The sequence below is a fragment of the Sus scrofa genome, chromosome X, assembly GCF_054392235.1.
Source record: "Sus scrofa isolate SSC_HxYL_T2T_F1_AM1 chromosome X, Sscrofa_HxYL_maternal_Yorkshire_Landrace_v2.0, whole genome shotgun sequence".
Classification (NCBI taxonomy): Eukaryota; Metazoa; Chordata; class Mammalia; order Artiodactyla; family Suidae; genus Sus; species Sus scrofa.
In genome coordinates this window covers 46,524,272-46,546,590 of record NC_139401.1, presented here as the reverse complement: position 1 = coordinate 46,546,590, position 22,319 = coordinate 46,524,272, and the positions used below count along the sequence as shown (strand labels likewise).

The window sequence follows — 22,319 nt, the reverse complement described above, 5'->3', positions numbered from 1 at the left end:
AGGGATGCCTATAGTTTCTATAGTATTGTTCCTCTACTGAACCAAGCAAGGGTTCTAGACAGGACAAACCAGTTGCGTCTAGGGAGCTCCAGACTAGGAGTTCTCATACAAATTCAGGATGGAGCTCCTTAAACTGAATTATGACAAGTTCCTATGAAGTGATCAGGGAGCCCAGTTCAGAGTCAGCACAGGTGTTTTCTGTACCAGTTCAGAGTTGAGTTCGTGTAGACGTTAGGATCAGGGTTTTTTGTTTTTTTTTTTTTTGCCATTTCTTGGGCCACTTCCGTGGCATTTGCAGGTTCCCAGGCTAGGGGTCAAGTCGGAGCTGTAGCTACCAGCTTACGCCACAGCCATAGCCACATGGGATCCGAGCTGTGTCTGCGACCTGCACCACAGCTCACGGCAATGCCAGGTCTTTAACCCACTGAGCAAGGCCAGGGACCAAACCCGCCACCTCATGGTTCCTAGTTGGATTCGTTAACCACTGAGCCACGACGGGAACTCCTGGATCAGGTGTTCTTGGTGAGATTCAGCCAAGTGGTTTTATGAATTGGGCTAAATTATGTCAGCTGCTATAAAACCCAGCCCCTCAGAGGCTTCACAGATACATGTTGATTTTCTACTTATACAAAAGCTGTTGGGAATATTTATTATTGGTCATTCATGGACCCAGGCAACTTCCATTTTGCAGCTCTGCATTCCTCTGAGCCCTTGGAGGTCTCACCTGGCAGCTGGTAGATGGGGAAGGAGAGAGAGCGGAGGATTGTGTGAGAGACTTAGGGGCCAGGCCTGGAAGTGTCGTGTATCAGTCCATTGGTGAGCGCTCTGTCCCATGTCCACATATAACTGGAATGGAGGTTGGAAAAGTGTGTGCGCTTAGGAAGAAAAGAAACAGGTGTCTGCTACAGGTTCTATAGATGCCACAGAGCTGTGCTGTCCGGTGTGGTGGCCGCTAGCCACTGAGATCTTGAAATGTGATTGGTCGAATTTGAGATGGGAGCCGTGACGGGAACTCCCACACCGGCTTTTTTTTAAGTATGAAAATAATTGGAGTTCCTGTCCTGGCGCAGCAGAAACGAATCCGACTAGGAACCTTGACGTTGCAGGTTCGATCCCTGGCCTTGCTCAGTGGGTTAAGGATCCAGCATTGCCGTGAGCTGTGGTGCAGTTTGCAAATGAGGCTCAGATCTGGTGTTGCTGTGGCTGTGGTATAGGTCAGCAGCTACAGCTCCGATTAGATTCCTAGCCTGGGAACCTCCATGTGCCGTGAGCATGGCCCTGAAAAGACAAAAAGAAAAAAGATATACTATTTGCTCTTCAAACACAGGTTTGAATTGAGTGAGTCGGCTTATATGGAGTTTTTTTTTTTTCAGTAAATACTACAGTACCGCATGATGTGAGGTTGGTTGAATGCACAGATACGGAGGAACCAAGGATATGGAGGGCTGAGTGTAAAGTTATACATAGTTTTTCTGCTGCATGGGAGTATTGGTGCCCCAACCCCCTTTCACTGTTCAAGAGTCAACTGTAGGGAGTTCCCTGGTGGCCTAGTGGTTAGGGATCTGGTGTTGCCACTATTGTGGCTCAGGTTTAATCCCTCCCTTGGGAACTACCTCATGCTATAGGTGCAGCCAGAAAAAAAAAAACCAAAACAACAACAACAAAAAGCCCTCAGGAGTTCCCATCATGGTGCAGTGGAAACAAATCCAACTAGTAACCATGAGGTTTTGGGTTCGATCCCTGGCCTCACTCAGTGGATTAAAGATCCAGCATTACCATGAGCTGTGGTGTAGGCCAGCAGCTGTAGCTCTGATTAGACCCCTAGCCTGGGACCCTCCATATGCTGTGGGTGGGGCTCTAAAAAGCAAAAAAAATCCCCAAAGAGAAGTTCCTGTTGTGGTGCAGTGGAAACAAGCCCGACTAGGAACCATGAAGTTGTGGGTTCAACTCCTGGCCTCGCTCAGGGGGTCAAGGATCTGGTGCTGCCGTGAGCTGTGGTGTAGGTCGCAGAGGTAGCTTGGATCTGGTACTGCTGTGGCAGTGGTGTTGGCCAGCGGCAACAGCTCAAATTTGACCCCTAGCCTGGGAACCTCCATATGCCATGGGTGTGGCCCTAAAAAGCAAAAAAAAAAAAAAAAAAAAAAAAAACCGAAAAAAACCCAAAGAAATAACAGCTTCAATAATCGACTGTATATAAATATATTGAGTAAAGTAAAATATATCATTAAAATTAACTTCACCTTTTTCTTTTTTCTCTTCCTAATGCAGCTATATGAAAATTTTAAATCACACATGTGACTCAAATTGTTTTTCTATTGGACGGCACTGCTATAGAGAATTCTCTTCATAAAGTATCAGGACGGGTTCTGTGTAGCTGTAGGGGTTTCTTTATAGGATCAAGTTAGTGTTTCTTGTCTGAGGTCAGGAGAATGATTCTGTTATCTGGTAAGGCAGATTTGTAGAAAAATATGAGGGTTGAATCAACTATAATTAGAAAAAAAAAAGATTTTTTTTTTTTTGTCTTTTTAGGGTCATACCCTCGGCATATGGAAGTTCCCAGGCTAGGGGTTGAATCAGAGCTGCAGCTGCGGGCCTTTGCCAGAGCCACAGCAATGCCAGATCTGAGCCACGTCTGCGACCTATGCCACAGCTCACGGCAATGCCAGATCCTTAACCCACCGAGCAAGGCCATGGATTGAACCTGCATCCTCATGGATACTAGTGAGGTTCGTTACCACTGAGCCACAATGGGAACTCCCAGAAAGAAAAATTTTTTTTAAATAAAAATATGAGGGTTCAAAACATCGTAGAGAGAGAGGGAAGAATGCGAAGGCATTTTTTTTTCTTGTGCAGATTAAGCTGAGCTCTTCTGGAGTTCCCCCAGGTGCACAACAGGATCGGCAGTGTCTCTGCAGTGCCAAGTTGCAGGTTCGACCCCCCTGCCTGGCACAGTGGGTTAAAAGGATCTCGCATTGCCGCAGCTTTGGTGTAGGTCGCAACTGTGGCTTGAATTTGATCTCTAGCTCTGAAACTCCATATGCTGCTGGGCGGCCAAAAAAAAAAAAAGATTAACTGTTCCTTTAGAGGCCAAGAGGGTGGTTTTCTGAAGCGGATCAGGCCAGAGGGTCACAGCCTACTCAGACCAGGTATTTCTGTCTTTTTGTCTTTTTGCCTTTTCTAGGGCTGCTTCCTCGGCACGTGGAGCTTCCCAGGCTAGGGGTCAAATTGGAGCTGTAGCCGCCGGCCTACGCCACAGCCACAGGCACATCAGTTCCGAGCTACGTCTGTGACCTACACCACAGCTCATGGCAACGCCGAATCCTTAACCCACTGAGCGAGGCCAGGGATCGAACCCGCAACCTCATGGTTCCTAGTCGGATTCGTTAACCACTGAGCTCCGACGGGAACTCCAAGGTTCATTTCTTAGATGTCTCCCAAGTGGCAAAGATTCCCGTTAACTGTGAGAGTGGGGTTTTCTCTATCTGCTCAGGACACAGATTCCTCCTGGGACTCAGAGGGTGGTCCTGTGTGAGGTTAGGACAAAGATCCTGTACCAAGGTAGGAACTGTTACCTTCAGAGATTCAGGTCAGTGTTTCTCCTTCTTCTTCTTCTTCCTCTTCCTCTTCCTCGTCTCCGTCTTCGTCTTCGTCGTCTTCTTCGTCGTCGTCTTCTTCATCGTCATCGTTGTCGTCGCCCCGGCCGCCGCCTCCTCGTCCTCCTCATCCTCCTCCTCCTCGTCCTCCTCCTCCTCGTCCTCCTCCTCCTCCTCCTCGTCCTCCTCCTCGTCCTCCTCGTCCTCCTCGTCCTCCTCCTCCTCCTCGTCCTCCTCCTCGTCCTCCTCCTCCTCCTCCTCGTCCTCCTCCTCGTCCTCCTCATCCTCCTCGTCCTCCTCGTCCTCCTCCTCCTCGTCCTCCTCCTCGTCCTCCTCGTCCTCCTCCTCCTTCTCGTCCTCCTCCTCGTCCTCCTCCTCCTCCTCGTCCTCCTCTTCCTCCTCCTCGTCCTCTTCCTCCTCCTCCTCGTCCTCCTCTTCCTCCTCCTCGTCCTCCTCCTCATCCTCCTCCTCCTCATCCTCGTCCTCCTCTTCCTCCTCCTCGTCCTCCTCCTCATCCTCCTCCTCCTCATCCTCCTCCTCCTCCTCCTCGTCCTCCTCGTCCTCCTCCTCGTCCTCCTCGTCCTCCTCTTCCTCCTCCTCGTCCTCCTCCTCATCCTCCTCCTCCTCGTCCTCCTCCTCCTCGTCCTCCTCCTCCTCCTCCTCGTCCTCGTCCTCCCCCTCCCCCCCTCCTCCTTCGCTTTTTAGGGCCATACCCATGGCATATGGAAGTTCCCAGGCTAGGGGTCAAATCGCAACCGCCAGCCTGTACCACAGCCACAGCAACGCAGGATCCTTAACCCATTGAGTGAGGCCAGTGATTGAACCCGCATCTCCATGGATCCTAGTTAGGTTTGTTACTGCTGAGCCACAACAGGAACTCTGGTCAGTGTTTCTTTTGGTGGGTCCAGACAGGGCTAGAGTGAGGCTTCTGGGACAAGGCCAGGGCAGGGGCTGTCATAGAGATCACTGGGTTTCCCATGCAGGGTTAAGAAAGTATTTCTGGAGGGGAGGGTTAGGAGTTCCTATAAAAGATCAGGTCAGAGATTACTATAAATGAGTGAAGTATTTCTGGTGAGAGTCAGGAAAAGGTTTTCTGCAGAGAGTCTGGTCAGAAGTTCCAGCACAGCTGTAGTCACAGCTTCCTGTACAGGATCAAGGCCATGAAGCTAACATAGGGTGAGGTCAGAGAGCCCTCTACAGTGTCTGGGAAGGGGGTCCTTTGATAGGTGAGGCCATAGGTGCCTGTATAGGATGAGATATGGGCTTAAAGTTGAGGATCTGGGTAGGGGTCCCTGACACAGGGTCAGGAAAGGGTTTTCTGTATAAGATCAAGACTGAGGTTCTGTCAGGAGCTCCCTTCATGGCTCAGCGGTTAACAAACCCTACTAGTATCCATGAGGATGTGGGTTCGATCCCTGGCTTTGCTCAGTGGGTTAGGGATCTGGCATTGCCATGTGCTGTGATGTAGGTCACAGACGCAGCTCGGATCCTGCGTGGCTGTGGCTGTGGTACAGGGTGGCAGCTGCATGTCTGATTCAACCCCTAGCCTGGGAACCTCCAAATGCTGCAGGTGCAGCCCTAAAAAGGAAAAAAAAAAGACTGAGGTTCTATTGAGAGTTAGATCAGATTGTGGGTTCCCTCAGGCTCTACAGGGTGGGTCGTGAGACCAGGATTGTTGTCCCGAGTGACGTGACGGGAGTCGGGAGTCATTGTCAGCCAGGGAGGCAACCACTGCTGAAGAGGTTGAGGACCGGTTTCTATGGAGAGAACCAGGTCTGTGGTTCAGAATTAGATTTTTATGGTGAGTAAAGTATTTTAAGAATGTGCTGCCTGGAGGGCAGGGCCCCCGTACAGTGTGAGGACAGAGGTGTCCCGTCCAAGGTGAAGACAGGATTCCTTTAAAGAGATTGAACCTCGGGAAGAGGGTCAGGACAGGCATTTCTGTGTGGGCTGATTCAGGGGATTTTTTTTTTTTTTTTGTCTTTTTGCCTTTTCTAGGGCCACACCCGCAGCATATGGAGGTACCCAGATGAGGGGTCTAATCGGAGCTGTAGCTGCCGGCCTGCGCCAGAACCACAGCAACTCGGGATCCAAGCCGCGTCTGCAACCTACACCATAGCTCACGGCAACACTGGATTCTTAACCCGCTGAGCAAGGCCAGGGATCGAACCCGCCACCTCATGGTTCCTAGTCAGATTCGTTAACCACTGAGCCACGATGGGAACTCCTGCAGGAGCTTTTTTACAGTGTGAATTCAGAGATTCCCACCAGGAGTAAGGCGAGTCAGGCAGGGGTTTCTTCTGTGCAAGGTGACGGATGGGTTTCCTGCTGATACTTAGAGATTTTCCTCAGGGTTTCAGAACTAAGTTCCTGGCGTTCCTGTTGTGGCTCAGCTGGTTAAGAACCTGACATACTGCCCATGAGGATGTAGGTTCCATCCCTGGCCTCGCTTAGTGGGTTAAGGATCCATCATTGCTGCAAGCTGTGGTGTAGGTGACAGATGCTGCTTGGATCCATCGCTGCTGTGGCTGTGGTGTAGGCGGGCAGCTGTAGCTCCGATTTGACCCCTAGCCTGGGAACCTCCATGTGCCACGGTGCAGCCCTAAGAAGACAGAAAAAAAAAGAAAAAATATTCCCCTCTGAGAGTCTGTGTGGAAATATGCCAGTCCCCACACCTTATAAGAACAACTGCCCTAGCCTGCTATAGGAACCTCGTCCTTTTCTCTTTTTTCTCTTTTTTAGGGCCGCGCTGTGGCATATGGAGGTTCCCAGGCTAGGGGTCGAATTGGAGCTCCAGCTGCTGGCCTACACCACAGCCACAGCAATGAAGGATCCGAGCCATGTCTGCAACCTACACCACAGCTCATGGCAATCACAGCTCATGGGGTCCTTAATCCACTGAGAGAGGCCAGGGATTGAACCTGCGTCCTCATGGTTAACAGTCAGATTCGTTTCCGCTCTGCCATGATGTGAACTCCTCAGAAGAGTTTCTGTTCAAGACAAAGCCAGGGGCTCCTCCAGGGCGAGAGAGCTGGGGTTCTGTGGGGCAGCCAAGCTTGAGGCTTTTACGGGCCCGTGGACTACTATGAGTCTCCAGTGGGCTAGTGTGGCGATTTGCTGAAGGGGTGCTGTTCTGTTGCGGACGGCTGCTCACCCACACTAGGTTCAGGATGGGCAGGCCCACAGTCCCCATCTCTCGGGCTCCAAGGGAGAAGCTGTGAAGAGAAGCAGCCCATTTAAGTGTGAGCAAGACTCACTTTGGTGGTGGCGATGGGGAGGGTGTCACCCATCTAAAGTCCACTCCTTAAACTCAGTGTGGTCAGGGCATTTGCTGAGCCTCGGTTTTTCATTAGTAAAATGACCATGGAGTTCCCATCGTGGTTCAGCTGTAACAAACCTGACTAGTATCCATGAGGATGTACGTTTGATCCCTGGCCCTCCCCAGTGGGTTAAGGATCTGGTGTTGCCATGAGTTGTGGTGTAGATCGCAGACATAGGTCGGATCCTGCATTGTCGATCCCTCGTTGTGGATCCCGCGTTGCTGTGACTGTGGTGTAGGCCGGCAGCTGCAGCTTCCCATCTAACCCCTAGCCTGAGAACTTCCATATGCCGTGGGTATGGCTCTAAAAAGACGAAAAATAAAATAAAATGATCATCATAAGCATACTTTCCTCAGTCTTTTTTTTCTTCTTTCAAGGCATTGATGAACTAAAGTGACTGAAGCCTCTCAGCCATTGCCGACCCACAGTAAGTACTCAGTTAAGGATGCTGCTTGCTATTGGGAACCTGTGGGAGGGCGGAGGTGGAGCCTAAGCCACAGAGCCTGGCTAGCCCTGTGCCACCAGCTGTGTGGTCTCGGTTGAGCCACTTAAGCCATCTGGCTTAGGATGTCACCTGCTCCTGTGTAAGGGTTGTTAAAATGGAAGTACAGGAGTTCCCGTCATGGCTCAGTGGTTAACAAATCCGACTAGGAACCATGAGGATGCAGGTTCGATCCCTGGCCTCGCTCAGTGGGTTAAGGATCCCACATTGCCGTGAGCTGTGGTGTAGATTGCAGACACGGCTCGGATCCTGTGTGGCTGTGGCTGTGGTGTAGGCCGGCGGCTACAGCTCTGATGAGACCCCATAGCCTGGGAATCTCCATATGCCATGGGGTGCGGCCCTAGAAAAGACAAAAAAGACCAAGAAAAAAAAAATGGAAGTGCAGATTCCGCTCTGTAGGGGTGGGGGAACCATTCCCCCAGGTGAGTAGGTGTGTTGGAGAAGGAGACGGCACTGTGGGGAGCTCCCCGAACTTCAGGGTCTAAATATCAACCCCAGAGCCTATTTTGTCCTCCTAATCTCCCCCTCTCCTTCTCTGCCATTTCCCACATGGCTGCAGGCCGAGCTGGGTGGAGAGAGATAAGAGATGAGTGGCAGGAAGGCCCGGGGACAGCCTCATGGTCCCGCGCTGGCCTTCTGACCTTCTTGCCAGCTACCATTCCCACCCCACCCTTTCTTCTCTTTCCTGTCCTCAACATATGTCTGTTTATTGTCCCTTGGAAGAGGCTCCCTAGCTCACACTGGCTGAAACTATACGTGTTGATAGTTCTTTGTTTGGTTTTTTGTCTTTTTAGGGCCGCACCTTCAGCATATGGATGTTTCCAAGCTAGGGGTCCAATCGGAGCTACAGCTGCCGGCCTACACCACAGCCACAGCCATGCAGGATCCGAGCTGCATCTGAGATCTACACCACAACTCACGGCAACGCCAGATCCTTAACCCACTGCTCAGGGCCAGGGATCGAACCCTTGTCCTCAGGGATACTAGTCGAAGCCACGGCAGGAACTCCTCGTGCTGATACTTCTATAAAGAAGTGTACACAGGACTGCCCCTGTTGTCAGCCACTTAGAGGCACTGCAACATGGCACACACCACATGGTATGCTCGCTCTCTCTCTCTCTCTCTCTCACACATACACACACACACACACACACACATACACACACACAGAGACTTGCACTGAAATACCACCGTTACTAGACCCACGAAGACATCCTGCCACACAGACCCTCATGGTCACCCTGTTCTGCCTCAGCCAATGGCCATACACAGCTCCTGATCATCCTTCCAAAATGCGTGTCCGTCAGCTTCTGTGCCCAGTGCCTGTGCTGTCACGCCGTCTCAAAGATTGCCCCGAGGGGTGCACAAGCACGGGACCCCCACCCCCGCACGTTTCCGCAGCGCCCGCAGTTTGGCTGTGTGCTTCCTTGTCCTCCCGCACAGTCGCCTGGGCCCGGCCTCCCACAGGCCCCTGGAGTCCATGTGCACCACCTCCTAGAGCCCCGTCCCCACTGCCTGTCACACACTGGCTGTCCCCATGACAGGTGGACGTGCGTGCTGTCTCATCCAAGCTGGGCGCTGTCACGCCCCGCTTCGTGCAGCGCCACATGTGCCATCTCACACAGTCCCGCATGGTGGCCACATGCTGTCATCAAAGAACCAAAGACGCTGATAATGCAGCCCCACCCCCATCCCCCTCTTTATTCGGTCCCACACAGACTCGCAGCTCTGATTTCAGGACTCCGGTAGTTTTATTTTACAAAAGCTTTGAAGGTCCAGGCCAGGGGTTGTCTGGGGCCCAGAGGGTTGGGTTGGACAGACTTGCCGGCTACAAGAGGAGAGGGGTGCCACCCCTGCTCCGAGGCCATGCTCTGTGCCCTCACGAGCTGAGCGGGGCCACCACAGTGGTGGTGGTGGTGGGAGGCACTGGGCCTGTGGTGAAGGAGCCTGTGGGTGAGCCTAGCAGGGGTCCCGGGAAAGGCATGAGGTGGCTAACTGGCCCTGACAGCACCACGGGGCCCAGGCCTTGGTAGAGGTGGGCAGTACCAGGGGGGCCCAGTGTTAAGCCTGAGGCCGCCTCCCCGCAATTGCCGCTACTGCTGCCCCCAGCCACCACCATGAAGCCGCCAGCTGGTCCTTCAGCTGCTCCTGTACCTCCCAGGCTTGACCCCCTTTTCTTTTTCCCTTTTCCAGATGCTTTGCGGTTTCGGGTCTGGATGCCATCCTTGCGCATGGTCAGTGGTCGGTTCACCTGCCAGGAGGGAGGGCCATGGGTATTCTGCAGCTCCACATCTTGCCTCCCTCTGTGTCTCCTCCAGCTTGCCCTCTCCCCCCAACTTTTTTTTTTTTTGTCTGTTTAGGGCCACACCCACGGCATATGGAGGTTCCCAGGCCAGGGGTCTTATTGGAGCTGTAGCCACTGGCCTACGCCAGAGCCACAGCAACGCGGGATCTGAGCCATGTCTGCGACCAACACCACTGCTCACGGCAACACCGGATCCTTCACCCACTGAGCGAGGCCAGGGATCCAACCTGTGTCCTCATGGATGCTAGTCAGATTCATTTCCACTGCGCACAATGAGAACTCCCTCCACCCCGCTTCTTAAGAATAGAGAATCGCCTCAAGGACTGGGGAGTACGCCCCTGGCCTGGCACAAGGGGTGTCCTCAAGAACCCTGAGGTTGGAGGCTCTGAGCTTGGCAAAGCCTCTCAGGCTGATGGGAACTGCCTCAGGTCCTCGGGTGGGGGTGTGGAAGTTAGCTGATGGCCCAGGGAGGAGGAAGGGGAGGGAGGAGAGAGCAGGAGGGAGGAAGGAGAGGAAGGAGTGGAGGACCGAGAGGTAGGGAAGGTGGCCCCGGGGGGGCTCGAGGAGAAGGAAGGGGAGTGGGAGGAGAGCAGGGAGGCTTTGAGGGGCCCATCGGCACCTGGTGGAGCTTGTAGTAGAGGCCACAGGCGTTGCACACAGGGTCCCCACTGGCGTTTCTCCGCCACAGCGTGGTTGTGGTTGTCTGGCAGTTGGTGCACTGGGTACCTGCCCGTTTGCTGACAATCTGGGGGTGAGAGAAAGTGAGGATCCGCGCCCGGGGGGCAGAGTGGGGGACCCAAGAAGCAAGAGTCGGGTTGAAGGCCGAGTTTCCAGCAGGGTGAGGGCTGGGGGTTCTGTGGGGGGTGAGGACAGGGCTTCTTGGCAGGGATAGGGGTTGGGGGTTTTATGTGGGGGACTACATCAGGCGTCCCCAACTTTGGCCATCCGTAGGAATCACTTTTGGACTTAGGAGTGGTCCTGAGGCCCAGGCGGCATCCCAGACCAAGGAAACTAACACATCTGGGAGAGGCCTCAGGCCCTAGGGGCTTCACAGTGCCCCAGGGTGATCCCAGTGTGAAGCCATGGATGAAACTGGTGCCGGGAGAGGCTGGGGTTCCCGCTTTCGGCCTATGAGGGTAGGCGGTCCCGTACAAAACTGGCTTCCTGTGTGGATGGGGAAGGGGTGGGGGATGCAGATTCTTGTAGAGGAGGACCGGGATCCCTGCACAGGGTCAGAATGGCAGGGGGCACAGGCCGAGGTCTTACCAGGCGCTTCTTGGGCCGGATGAGGGGCCTGTTTTGCCCATTCATCTTGTGATAGAGGCCACAGGCGTTGCACAGGTAGTGGCCTGTCCTGTCTCGCCGCCACAGTGGAGTGGCCGTTGCTCCGCAATTCACACACTCTCTGGCCTCTGATGGGGTGGACAGAGGGGGAGAAAGAGCCAGGCTCAGCCCAACTTTGTCTCGGACCCCCCACCCCACCCCAACCACCCCTCCCACACCTCAACCTCCCAATCCCTTTTTCTGGTGTGTGTCTTTTGTCTTTTAGGGCCACACCCACGGCATATGGAGGTTCCCAGGCTAGGGGTCGAATCGGAGCTGCAGCTGCCAGCCTACACCACAGCCACGGCAACGCCAGATCCAAGCCATGTCTTTGACCTACACCACAGCTCTCGGCAACGCCGGATCCTTCACCCACTGAGCGAGGCCAGGGATTGAACCCACATCCTCGTGGATACTAGTCAGGTTCGTTAACCACTGAGCCACAACGATGGGAACTCCCTCCCAGTCTCTTTTTGAGAATCTCACCACAGGGAGTTAGAGGCAGAGTTCCACGAAGCTTGGGGGAGGAATAAGCTGCTGGATTGAGGGGGCTCCCAGTGGGAGAAAAGAAGGTACTGGAAAAGTCAGGGCCCCCATAGGCACTGCTGGGGACAGGGATTGATGAAGTCAGTGCAGGCCCCAGGGTCAAGAGGTCTGGACTCAGCCGCTCTGTCTTTAAGGTCTCCAGGAAGCTGCTGCCGCCTTTCCCATCCAGATCTTCGGCGGCCTGGGGAGGGGAGTCCTCTCGGATGGGGCACACCGTTGAGGCAGGATAGAGCCCAGGCTTGCCATAGGCCCAGCCAGCATATGGTGAGCCCCCTGGGATCCCCTCCATGCAGTTGAGCAGTGGGTACACCTGAAAGACTATTGAGAGGGGTGTGGGAAAGAAGGAGGCAAGAAGAGGAGCAGTCAGTCTGAAGTCATCCTGCTTTCAGGGTCTAATGATACCCAAGAGCCCCAACATGGTGGCCATGGTCCCAGCGTTTCTAGAGGTGACCAGAACAGGTGCTGACCCCTGGGTAACACCTGGGTCCTGAGCCCTACTGGTTACTCTGGCAAGAGCCCTAACCTCTAGCCATCTCCAAGTGGGTTTCGAGGATGACTTGTTGGGACTTGGGGTCCCATGGATGAGTCGTCAACTCAGGCCACCACTGACTTCCAGCACTGCTTCCCGATATGGCTGCCTCACTCAGAACAGCAGGTCGGGTGGCATTCCCAGGTCAGGACCTAACCAGGGGCAGTGGTCACCACAGCCACGTGAAGGCTTCCAGCCATTTTCAGAATGATCTTGTCGTGGGCTTCTTGCCCAGCTAAGGGTCTCTGTGGTAACCCCAAGAGAACGGAGCCAGTGCCAAGACAGCCACCCAAAGAAGTTACCTGGGGAATGTCTGTAGGCCTCAGCATCCCTGTAGTAAGCCAGTGCGGCAGCTGCAGCCGTGGCGGTGCCGGGGGCCGTGGAGACGGCTGTATCCAAGCCCTCGGGCCCGGAGGAGAAGAAGACCCCCGACTCTGGTGGCGAGGACACCAAGGCAGGGTCCATAAACTGGGGCAGGGGCTCGGAGGTCCCCAGGGCCCCGAGGCCAGGGAACTCCATGGGGCCTCCGGGGTTTGACCTACGAGGACAGGAGGGGTCCTCAGGCACAGAAGCCCTCCTCTCTTTGCCCTCTCCTCTCTGTTTTCCCTCTCTTCTCCCTCCTCCCACCACTCCTTCCTCTCCGTCCTCCTAGCCCCCCTTCCCACCTCCCTTGTCATCATCCCCTCCTTTTGCCTCCTCCTCTTCCTCGCTCCCTTCCCTGTCTGCCTTATCTTCCACTCCATCCTCTCGCTCCCCATCCTGCTGCTTCCGCATCTATCCTCCCCGAGCCTCTTCCTCCTCTTCCCTTTCTTCTCCTTGGCCTCCTCCCTCCCCTCATCTCTTCTTCCTCCCTCCGCTCAGCTGCCCTTCCTGCTCCTCCTCTTCCCCCTGCTTCCTTCTCCTTCCACTCCTCCCGGGGTCTCTGTCTTCTGCTCTTCCTCTCCCGTCCTCCTTTGCTCTCTGGCCCCCCCATCTCTTCCTCCCCCCCCTCCCCCTTCTGCATTTCATCCATCCCTCTTTCCTCCTCTCCCTTTCCCACCCCCTCCTGTCCCTGCCCTCCCTTCCCCTCTTTCGTCTTCATCCTTCTCCTTTCCCTCCCTCTCTGCTCATCTCTTTGCCCCTCTCCTCATTTTCTCCTCCTCCTCCTCCCACTTCCTCTTCTCTCTCTGCCCACACCCCTCCCTCCCTCCCTCCCCTCTCCCTCTAGAAGAGTCTAGGTGGGGTGGGCTGGGGTGCAGAACCAGAGTCTCTTGAGCTCCTTGGTCACCCCCCGGAGCTTGGGGGTCACCCTCCTGTGCGCCCCAACTTCATCCCTATCTGTTGCATCTTGCCTTCTGACTTTCTCAGAAACCCCATGGTTTCCGGCTTGACTCTGCCCTCCCCCACCTCCGTTGGGTCTGCAGGCAGAGGGCCCCCTCAGTTCCTCCCTGATCCATGGGGGGGGGCCCAGTACCCCCCACTGCTTATCTCTGCCATCCCCGCCCAACTTTTGAAATCACCCCAAGGCCACTGGCTTCCTCTGCGAAGGGGGACAGGTGGGAGGTGTCCCCTGGGGAGGTCTGCCATGGTTCTGTTCGCAAGTTCCTTCACTCCCCACCACCCTTGGGCCTCAGTGTCCCCATCTACCAGCAAGGAGGTGGTGATAGGGGTCGAGCTAAGCCTTATGAGATGGCAGCTTGGTCTCTCTGCCCCTTTGCCTCTGTCCTTCCCCGTGTGAATGTCTGTCGCTGTGTGACTCTCTTTCCCTGACACGATTTCGTCTCAATTCTTGCTCTCTGTGTTGCCCTCCCATTTTTCTGTGCCACCATGATACATCTTGCTCTCTCTCTCTCTGCTTTTATACATGTCTCATGTTTTCCCTCTCCCTTTCTCTGTCCTCCCCTGTCTCTGTCTGATTGTCTCTCTCCGTCTTTCTCTCTCTCTCTTTTGAATGGCTGCACTGGTGGCACAGGGAAGTTCCTGAGCCAGGCATTGAATCCCAGCAGCTGCGGCAGTGCCGGATCATTTAACACCCTGTGCCAGCCGGGGATTGAACCCGCGCCTCTGCCGCGACCTGAGCTGCTGCAGTCAGATTCTTAACCCGCCGTGCCACCCGAGGGAACTCCATCTTTATCTCTCTTTTTATCTCTTTATTTCTCTATCTCTTTGCTCCCTCGGTATCTTTTTCTGTCTGTCTCTCTCTCCCTCTCCACCCATCTCTCTGACCGGCTGTGCATCTTACCCACTCGGTCTCTTTCTGCTTGTTTGTCTCTTTTTCTCTCTCTCTGGGCCCTCTAGCCTTGTTTCCATGTCTGACTCTTCCCATACCCCTGACCATACCCCTCCCGCACCCAGCCCTGGATGAGGGGCCCAGAAGCGCACCCCTGGCCCTGCCTAGCCCTGTGAACCTGAAGGCCTCCCTCTCCCTCTCTGTAGGGCCGGGCTACATGACCCATTGTGTAGACTGGCTGAGAGTTGGCCCCAGGGGTGGGGTGGGAGGCGGTTGTGCTGGGAAAGAGAGGGGCCTGTCAGTGTGCCTAACCCAGACCTCCTGTAGGCCCCAGGGCCCTGCTGTCTCTCCCTGGGGAGCGTGTCTTGCCTCCGCATCTCAGACTCCATCTCTTTCCTCTCTGTCTTGCCATGATTCTTCCCATCTGTGAGTGTCTCTATCTGTGAGTATCACTCTGTGTTCCTGTCTCACTCTCCTGTTCTGTTCCTCGATCTTCCCCTCTTTCCTGCTGTATCTCTGTCTCTCTCTCTTTTTCTTAATGGCCGCACCCATGGCATATGGAAGTTCCTGGGCCAGGGATCCCATCTAAGCCGCAGCTGTGCCCACCGCAACGGCAATGCCAGATCCTTAACCCACTGTGCCACAGCAGGAACTCGTCTCTCCCTCTTTCTTTGAGTCTCCATTTCTCCTTTCTCTTGGTGTCCGTTGTTGGCTTCCTTCTCTGTTTCTTTCTCTCCATCTCCCCCTTCTCTCTGTCACTGTTTTGTCTCTTGCTCTTTTTGTCTCTCCCACCACAGTTCCTTTATCCCCTCATCCTCACCTCACCATCCCCCAGTCTCGCTCCAGCCCCACTGCCCCCCATGCCTGCACCTTGCACCTTGGCGGGTCCAGGACTGCCCACCCCTCCCATGGCAGGGGCCCAACCCCCCCCACCCCCAGTTATCACTCTCCGGACAGAGATAAAGTTTATCTCGAGGCTGGGGGATATGAAAGCTCCTTATCAGCTGCCCCACTACAGTAAGTGCTGCCCCAACGGGCAGCAGGCAGCAGGCCGGCACCCTCAACTCTCCCTCGGCCCAGCCCCTCACCCCAGGTAACATCCCCGACCCAGCCCTCAGGGCAGGGTCCCTCGGGGCTGAAGGGCACAGAGATGGGATCTGGGGCAGATGAGTCTTGGGAGAGGTCAAGGGTCAGGTATGGAGTTGAGGAGTCAGACGTTTGGGAAGATAGCTATGGAGTTTGGGGGAAGCAGATACAGTTTCAAGGAGCAGAGACAACCTTGCAAGGTCACATTTGGGGGTCAGAAATAGATTGGGAAAGCAGACACAAGGTTGGGGATCAGAGGCGAAGTTTGAGAGAAAGTTGAGAAGTTGGAGATGTAGTTTGGGAGTCAGGTGTGGATGCTGGGAGTCGCGAAAAAGTCGAAGGGCCCAAGGGTTTTGTTAGAGCAGAGATGGAGTTACAGGCAGAAATGTGTCTGATGACTACAGATGGCTTATGAGAGCTCGGGAAGAGTTTGAGAACTGAGCTAGAGAGGATAGCGGGGTGGCGGGGGGGGGGCGCAGAGAAATATGTGGGGGCTGAGATGGGGTTTAGGGAAGGCAGACAGCATTCAACATCCGTGTGGCAGAACGGATACTGGGGATAGACTTGGTCTTTGGGGTGACAAAGTCATGTTGGTGCCTAGGCAAGGGGCCGGGGGCAAGAAATGGTTTTAGGGGATCAGAGGGAAGGGAACGAATATGGGGTTTGAGAGGCAGAGATGGGGATAAGAGCATGGAGCTAGGGCTTGTCAGGCCAGAGACAGGTTTGGGGAGTCAGAGACAGAATTCGGGACAGAGACCAGGAGGTCGTGGAGTAGACGAGGGCTTGGGGAGCAGAAATAGGTGTGTGTGGTGGGGGGGGGGGCAAAAATGAGCTTTGGGAGAGAATTCAGAGACAAGTTTGGGTGAGCAAAAGTCAGATTTGGGGCAGAGGCAGGATTTGGTGGGCCGAAGGCATGTTTTGGGGGGCAGAGGTGGGGTATGGCGAGCAGAGTTAAGGGATCAGGGGCATAGATGTCTCGGAAGGAGGAGATGGGTGTCAGGGCAGAGAGAGGTGGGGTTTAGGGGGTAGATTTGAGTAGAGATGGGGATTGGAAAGACAGAGGTGGTCTGGAGGAGCTGTCAAAGGATTCGGGGTGGTAGACACTTTGGGGACCAGTGGTGGGTTGGGGAGCCTAGAGCAGGCTGGAGGAGTAGCCTTCAAGTAAGGGGCAGCGGGCTCGGGGTTTGCCTTGCTGGGGGCTCTTGAGGGGCTGAGACTGACCTGGGCTGGTTGGTGCGGAGGGTTCAGCTGCTTTGGGGATGTGGCGAGCTCAGTGTGATCCCAGGGGGTGTCCTGGCTGGCCTTAGCCTTTGAGGCTCCCTTCCTCCTTCCCTCCCTCCCTCCCTCCCCTCTCCCTCCTCCCTCCTCACCAGGGAGTGGCTAGTGCCCCAGTGGGTGGGGCAGGCCAGGGGAGGGGGCGGGCCCCCTGCTGGTGGGGCACCTCTTTGGCAGTGGGGGGCTGTCCTCCACCCCACCTGCCCACCCTGGGGATTCTTGGAGACCCTGTTTGCCTTGGGTTTCCACGGATTTCGATGTCCAGCCAAACGAAATGGGCCGAAGCCAAGATAAAATGAAAAACAGCAGATAGGGTTTCATGACTTTCAGGGAGTCTTTGTAAAGCCCTTGCTGTGCGCTTAGCCAGGTTTGGGCTGGGCCCTTCTGTCTGAGTCTTCCTGACCAAAGGGAGAGGAGGGATGTGACTGTACCCATTTTGCAGGTGACAAGAACGAGGCGCAAAGAGATTGGGTGGGAATTGGAATCCAGATGTCCGTGGGACATCTTCAGGACCCAGGCCCACCCTGGAGGCCAGGCCTAGACGGGCGGGAGGCAGGGGCACCATCGCTCAGCGCCCCACTGGGGCTTACGCCAGCTCCGGCCTGCCCTGGGGCAGGAGATAAGTCTTATCAGATGGAGGCCACAGTGGCTGTTGGCTCCGCGGTAACAGGCTGTCTTGGGATGGGGGCGGGGCTTGAGGGGGGGCACCCAGGGACAGCGGCCTCAACTTCTTGCCCGCCATGCGGCTTTGGAGGCGGGAAACAGGTGGGACTTGGGGTTGGTTCCTCTGCGGGTCCTTTGAGGAGTGGGATAGGGTGGGGGAAGGGAAGGAGAATGGAAGGCATAGAGGAGGGAGAGAGACCAAGAGATGGGACCAGGGAGCCACAGATAAACAGAGAGAAAGAGACACAGAGCTGGAAGGAGGCAGAGAGAGGGCACAGAAAGGAAGGCAAGACAGTGGCGGGCGGGGGGAGGAGGGGGGAGACCCACAGAGGGAGCTGGAGACGGTCAAGGACAGAGAGAAAGAGAGGCAAAGAGAGCGCAGGAGACAGGTGGAAATGGGCCGGATGTGAAAGAGAAAGCCTGAAAGTGACAGAGGTCAAGGATGCAGGTGGAGAAGCTGAGAAGGGAGATGCAGATGATGGGGACAGGGGGAGAGAGCCAGACATGCAGAGACAGCATCTGAGAGGAAGTCCATGAGACCCAAGGTGGCAACCTGGGGTGCGTCCTGGGCAGGTGGTGCTGGGGTGAGTGGGACAGGAGGGGTGTGGATTCATGTGGACCCAGGTGGCCCGTGGCTCTGCCCTCACCCTGCTCAGGGGAACCTCCAGAGAGTCACGGGGCCTCTGCACCTCAGTCCCCACCTTCTTGCCCTGTCCTACCTCCCCCACGTAGTAACAACAGTGACAGCGACCAGTGTCTCATGGCCGATGCAGGCCTGGACCGGGCCTGTTCTGAGCACTTCCCTCCTGTAAAAGCATTGAATACACATGTACGCAGCACGTGTCCAACTTGGGTCCCTATAGGACAGGGCTAAGACCACTGAGTCATAGCCCCAGGACTCCACGCAACAGGGAGCTCCCCCGACTGCCCATCCTATAGATGAGGAGACTGAAACCCACCAAGGGATGGAGAGGGCAAGGATGGAGCCCTGGGTCAGCGGGGTCTGCTCACCCACTGGCTTACCCCAGAGGGAACTCACCATCCTCATTTTATCTCTCTGGACCTCCGTGTTCTCATTTGCAAAATGGGAGATTTGAGGAGGAAGGATTGGTGTTGGTGTCAGCATGTTATCAGCGTTAGTACTAGAATTAGTAGCGGTGCTAATAAAAAAAGGGCGCAATATGATCATTCGTGTAGAGTATATATGTACTGTATTTGTATGGAGTACATTTATGGAGCTCCGGCTGTGTGCCTCACTCCATGCCACGCCTTCACCAGTGAGAACAAGGACAAAGACTCCTATGACTCAAGTGGTGATGGTTTCAGGATACCCACTCCGGAGCCAGCCCATCCTCATTTGTAGACTTCCTCTCACCACCAACTGGCATGTGGCCTTGGACGAGTGGCTGTCCCCTCTGGACCTCAGTTCCTCATCTGGACAGATGGAGTAATAATAGCAGCTACGCCATAGGGTGATGAGGGCAACTAAATGAGATTTAATCCATGAAGTGATTTTGACGCATTTGATTCTGAAATCTCTATTTATTGAGTACGAATGATAATATTTGGTCCTTTTTTATTAGCACCACTCCTAATTCTAGTACTAATGCTAGTAATATGCTGACACCAATACCAATACTAATTACTAATATAACATTCTAATATTGATACCAGCACTAATGCTAATATTTCTGGGGGTCTTTTTGTCTGCTTAGGGCTGCACCCGCGGCGTATGGAGGTTCCCAGGCTGGGGGTCCAATCAGAGCTGTAGCCGCCAGCCTATACCACAGCCACAGCAACGCGGGATCCAAACCACATCTGCAACCTACACCACAACTCAAGGTAATGCCGGATTTTTAACCCACTGAGCGAGGTCAGGGATCGAACCTGCAACCTCATGGTTACTAGTGGTGTTCATTAACCGCTGAGCCATGACGGGACCTCTTTTTTTTTTTTTTTCTAATGGTAATTTTAATAGTGATAGCGGTAACAATAATAACTCTAGCCGTAAGCTGTGGTGTAGGTTGCAGACGTGGCTCAGATCTGGCATTGCTATGGCTGTGGTGTAGACCGGCAGCGGTAGCTCCAATTTGACCCCTAGCCTGGGAACTTCCATATGCTGCAGGTGTGGCCCTAAAAAGCAAAAGAAAAAAAATTTCTACTCTACCATGAATACTTTTAGTAATACGAATACATATTAATTCTGAAAGTAGTAATTATTATTCATTTTAATCCTATCAATGACACTAGTGGTAATAATAATTCTTTTTTTTTTTTTTTTGTCTTTTGCCTTTTCTAGGACCGCTCTTGAGGCATATGGAGATTCCCAGGCTAGGGGTCGAATCGGAGCTGTAGCCACTGGCCTACACCACAGCCACAGCAACTCGTGATCTGAGCCGCATCTGCGACCTACACCGCACCTCACGGCAATGTCGGATCCTCAACCCACTGAGCAAGGCCAGGGATGGAACCCGCAACCTCATGGTTCCTAGTTGGATTCGTTAACCACTGCACCACGACGGGAACTCCAATAATAATCACTCTGATACTAATACATTTCCTGGCATGAATATAATAACAACAGCAGCATTATTTGCCGAGCCACACAGGCACTGTGCTAAATGCTCTCCATGCGTCATTTTATCATTTTCTCACCAGGCCCTTGTGGTCTAAGTGGGTATGATTAATTGCCCCCGTGTTTTAGACTGGGAATCGGCCCAGAGAAATGAAGATGTTCGTCTAAGGCCTTGGGTTCCTGTCTCAGCTTTTCCTGAGTTGCTGTGTGATTCCTGGTCAGGCCACCCTCCGAGCCTGTTTCTTTGCCCGGAAAATGGGGGCAATCACAGGACCCACCTCAAAGGTCATTGTCGTCGAGAGGCCACTCAGCACAGGGCCCACCTGGCATGCCGTAAATGGTGCACTCTGCAGTGTAACTCTCCTCCTTGTTATTATTAGTAGAAAGAGCGGTTGCCGTGTTGGGGGGTGGGGGTCGGGGTAGGGAAATCTGCCCTCCTCAGGAAGGGCAGGCAAGAGGCACATCTCAGACACACGTTTGGCTGCTGGACTCACGGTCCATTTCTTCATAACTGGAGGCGGGGCAAAAGTTCAGGAAGGGAACTAAAGGGTGGGGAGTGGGGGGCCTCGGGGCTCTGGCTCCATCAAGAGCCAAAACCCTGCGGCTCTGAGGCCAGGCCTCACCCCATTCCCTCCCCCATCCCCAAGGAGGGGGCACAGGCCCAGAAGTCTGTGGCGACAGTTCAGCCAGCAGGGAGGCAGCTGGGAGTGGGCAGATAAGGGAATCGGCAGGGCCAGGCTAGGCTTTGGGGGAGACCAACGAGGGTGGGGGTGGGGTGTCTGCGCCAAGCCTCCTCTCCATCAGGCCTCCATATGAGACTTAGCCCCAACGGCCTCTCTTCCCGGAAGCCTTCCCTGACGGGTTCCTTCCCTCTTGGCATCTTCTGGGGGCTCCAGAGCTTGGTTCAAGCCCGTGGCATTTGGGATATTCTTGCCCCTTCCAGACTGTGGAGTCCACCAGGGCTGGGACGGAGCCCGGCTCCCCTTGGTGTCCACGGCACCTGGAACAACATCAGCCAAAGTCCACTAAGGAATCAAACGTTTGCCTCGGAGCCAAACTATTTTGGTTTTATTATTATTTTTTATTTTTATATTTTGTCATTTTGCCTTTTCTATGGCCGCTCCCACGGCATATGGAGGTTCCCAGGCTAGGAGTCGAATCGGAGCTGTAGCTGCCAGCCTACGCCAGAGCCACAGCAACACGGGATCCGAGCCTCGTCTGCAACCTACACCACAGCTCCCGGCAATGCCGGATCCTTCACCCAATGAGCAAGGCCAGGGATCGAACCTGCAACATCATGGTTCCTAGTCGGATTCGTTAACCAATGAGCCATGACGGGAACTCCTAGTATGTGCTTCTTTTGTTCAGCATAATGTCTGTGACATTCATTTGAGTTATTATGTGTGTCAGTAGCTCATTCCTTTTTTTGAGGGGGCATATGCATGGCACAGGGAAGGTCCTGGGGCCAGGGATCGAACCCGTGCCACAGCAGCAACCTGAGCCGCTGTAGTGACAACAGTGGCTCCTTAACTCTCTGTGCCACCGCAGGAGCTCCTCATTCTTTTAAAATAAAGATGTAATTCACATACCACAAAATTCACCCCTTTAAATCAGTGATTAGTACATTCACAAGGTTGTACAAGTATCACAACTTTGGGATTCCAGGAGTTCCCGTCGTGGCGCAGTGGTTAACGAATCCGACTAGGCACCATGAGGTTGAGGGTTCGATCCCTGGCCTTGCTCAGTGGGTTAAGGATCCGGCGTTGCCGGGAGCTGTGGTGTAGGTTGCAGACGCGGCTCGGATCCCGAGTTGCTGTGGCTGTGGCGTAGGCCGGTGGCTACAGCTCCAATTCAACCCCTAGCCTGGGAACCTCCATATGCCGCGGAAGCGGCGCAAGAAATGGCAAAATGACAAGACAAAACAAAACAAACTTTGGGATTCTAGAACATTTTCATCACTCCAAAAGAAGCTCTGTGCCCACTGGCAGTCATTCCATTTTCCGTTTTCCTCGGCCCTGGCTCCTGGCGATGACTAATCTACTTTATGTCTCTATGGGTTTGCCTGTTCTAGGCCTTTCATATAAATGGAATCATACAACATATGGCCTTTTGTGATGGGTTTCTCTTACTTTACATAAAGTTTTCAAGGTTCATTCATGCTATGGCGTGGATCAGTACTTCATTTCTGTTCAGGGTTGAAAGACATTATATGAAAACTCTATGTTGTACTACCCATTCATGTGATTAATGAACATTTTTGGCTAGCATAAATAGTGCTGCTATGAGCATTCATGTAAAAGTTTTTATGTGGCCATATGTTTTCAATTCTCTTGGGTGCTATCTAGAAATGGAATTACAGAGTCCCGTGGTCATTCTCTGTGTAGCTTTTTGAG

The 22,319-nt window shown here is 54.0% G+C and overlaps 1 protein-coding gene and 1 long non-coding RNA gene across 4 annotated transcripts in view; one reads left to right on the top strand and one right to left on the bottom strand.

Moving 5' to 3' along the window:
- The window catches only part of LOC110257658 (uncharacterized), a 36,609-nt gene that overhangs the window by 2,798 nt on the left and 11,492 nt on the right, over nt 1-22,319 (top strand). For 2 of the 3 annotated variants that reach the window (XR_014835867.1, XR_002340570.2), the window contains exons 2-3: nt 7,291-7,340; nt 9,609-9,649. This is a non-coding gene — a long non-coding RNA (uncharacterized LOC110257658). Of the gene's footprint in view, nt 1-7,290; nt 7,341-9,608; nt 9,650-15,338; nt 15,421-22,319 lie in introns of those variants that run through there. The other variant, XR_014835868.1, reaches the window with a different exon arrangement.
- Nucleotides 9,188-16,698, bottom strand: GATA1 (GATA binding protein 1). Its single transcript, NM_001278767.1, has 6 exons — nt 16,635-16,698; nt 12,421-12,656; nt 11,530-11,907; nt 10,987-11,132; nt 10,340-10,465; nt 9,188-9,666 (listed from the first exon to the last, which is right to left on the bottom strand). The coding sequence occupies exons 2-6, from the start codon at nt 12,635-12,637 to the stop codon at nt 9,295-9,297; spliced, it is 1,239 nt and encodes a 412-aa protein (NP_001265696.1). The 5' UTR covers nt 12,638-12,656; nt 16,635-16,698; the 3' UTR covers nt 9,188-9,294.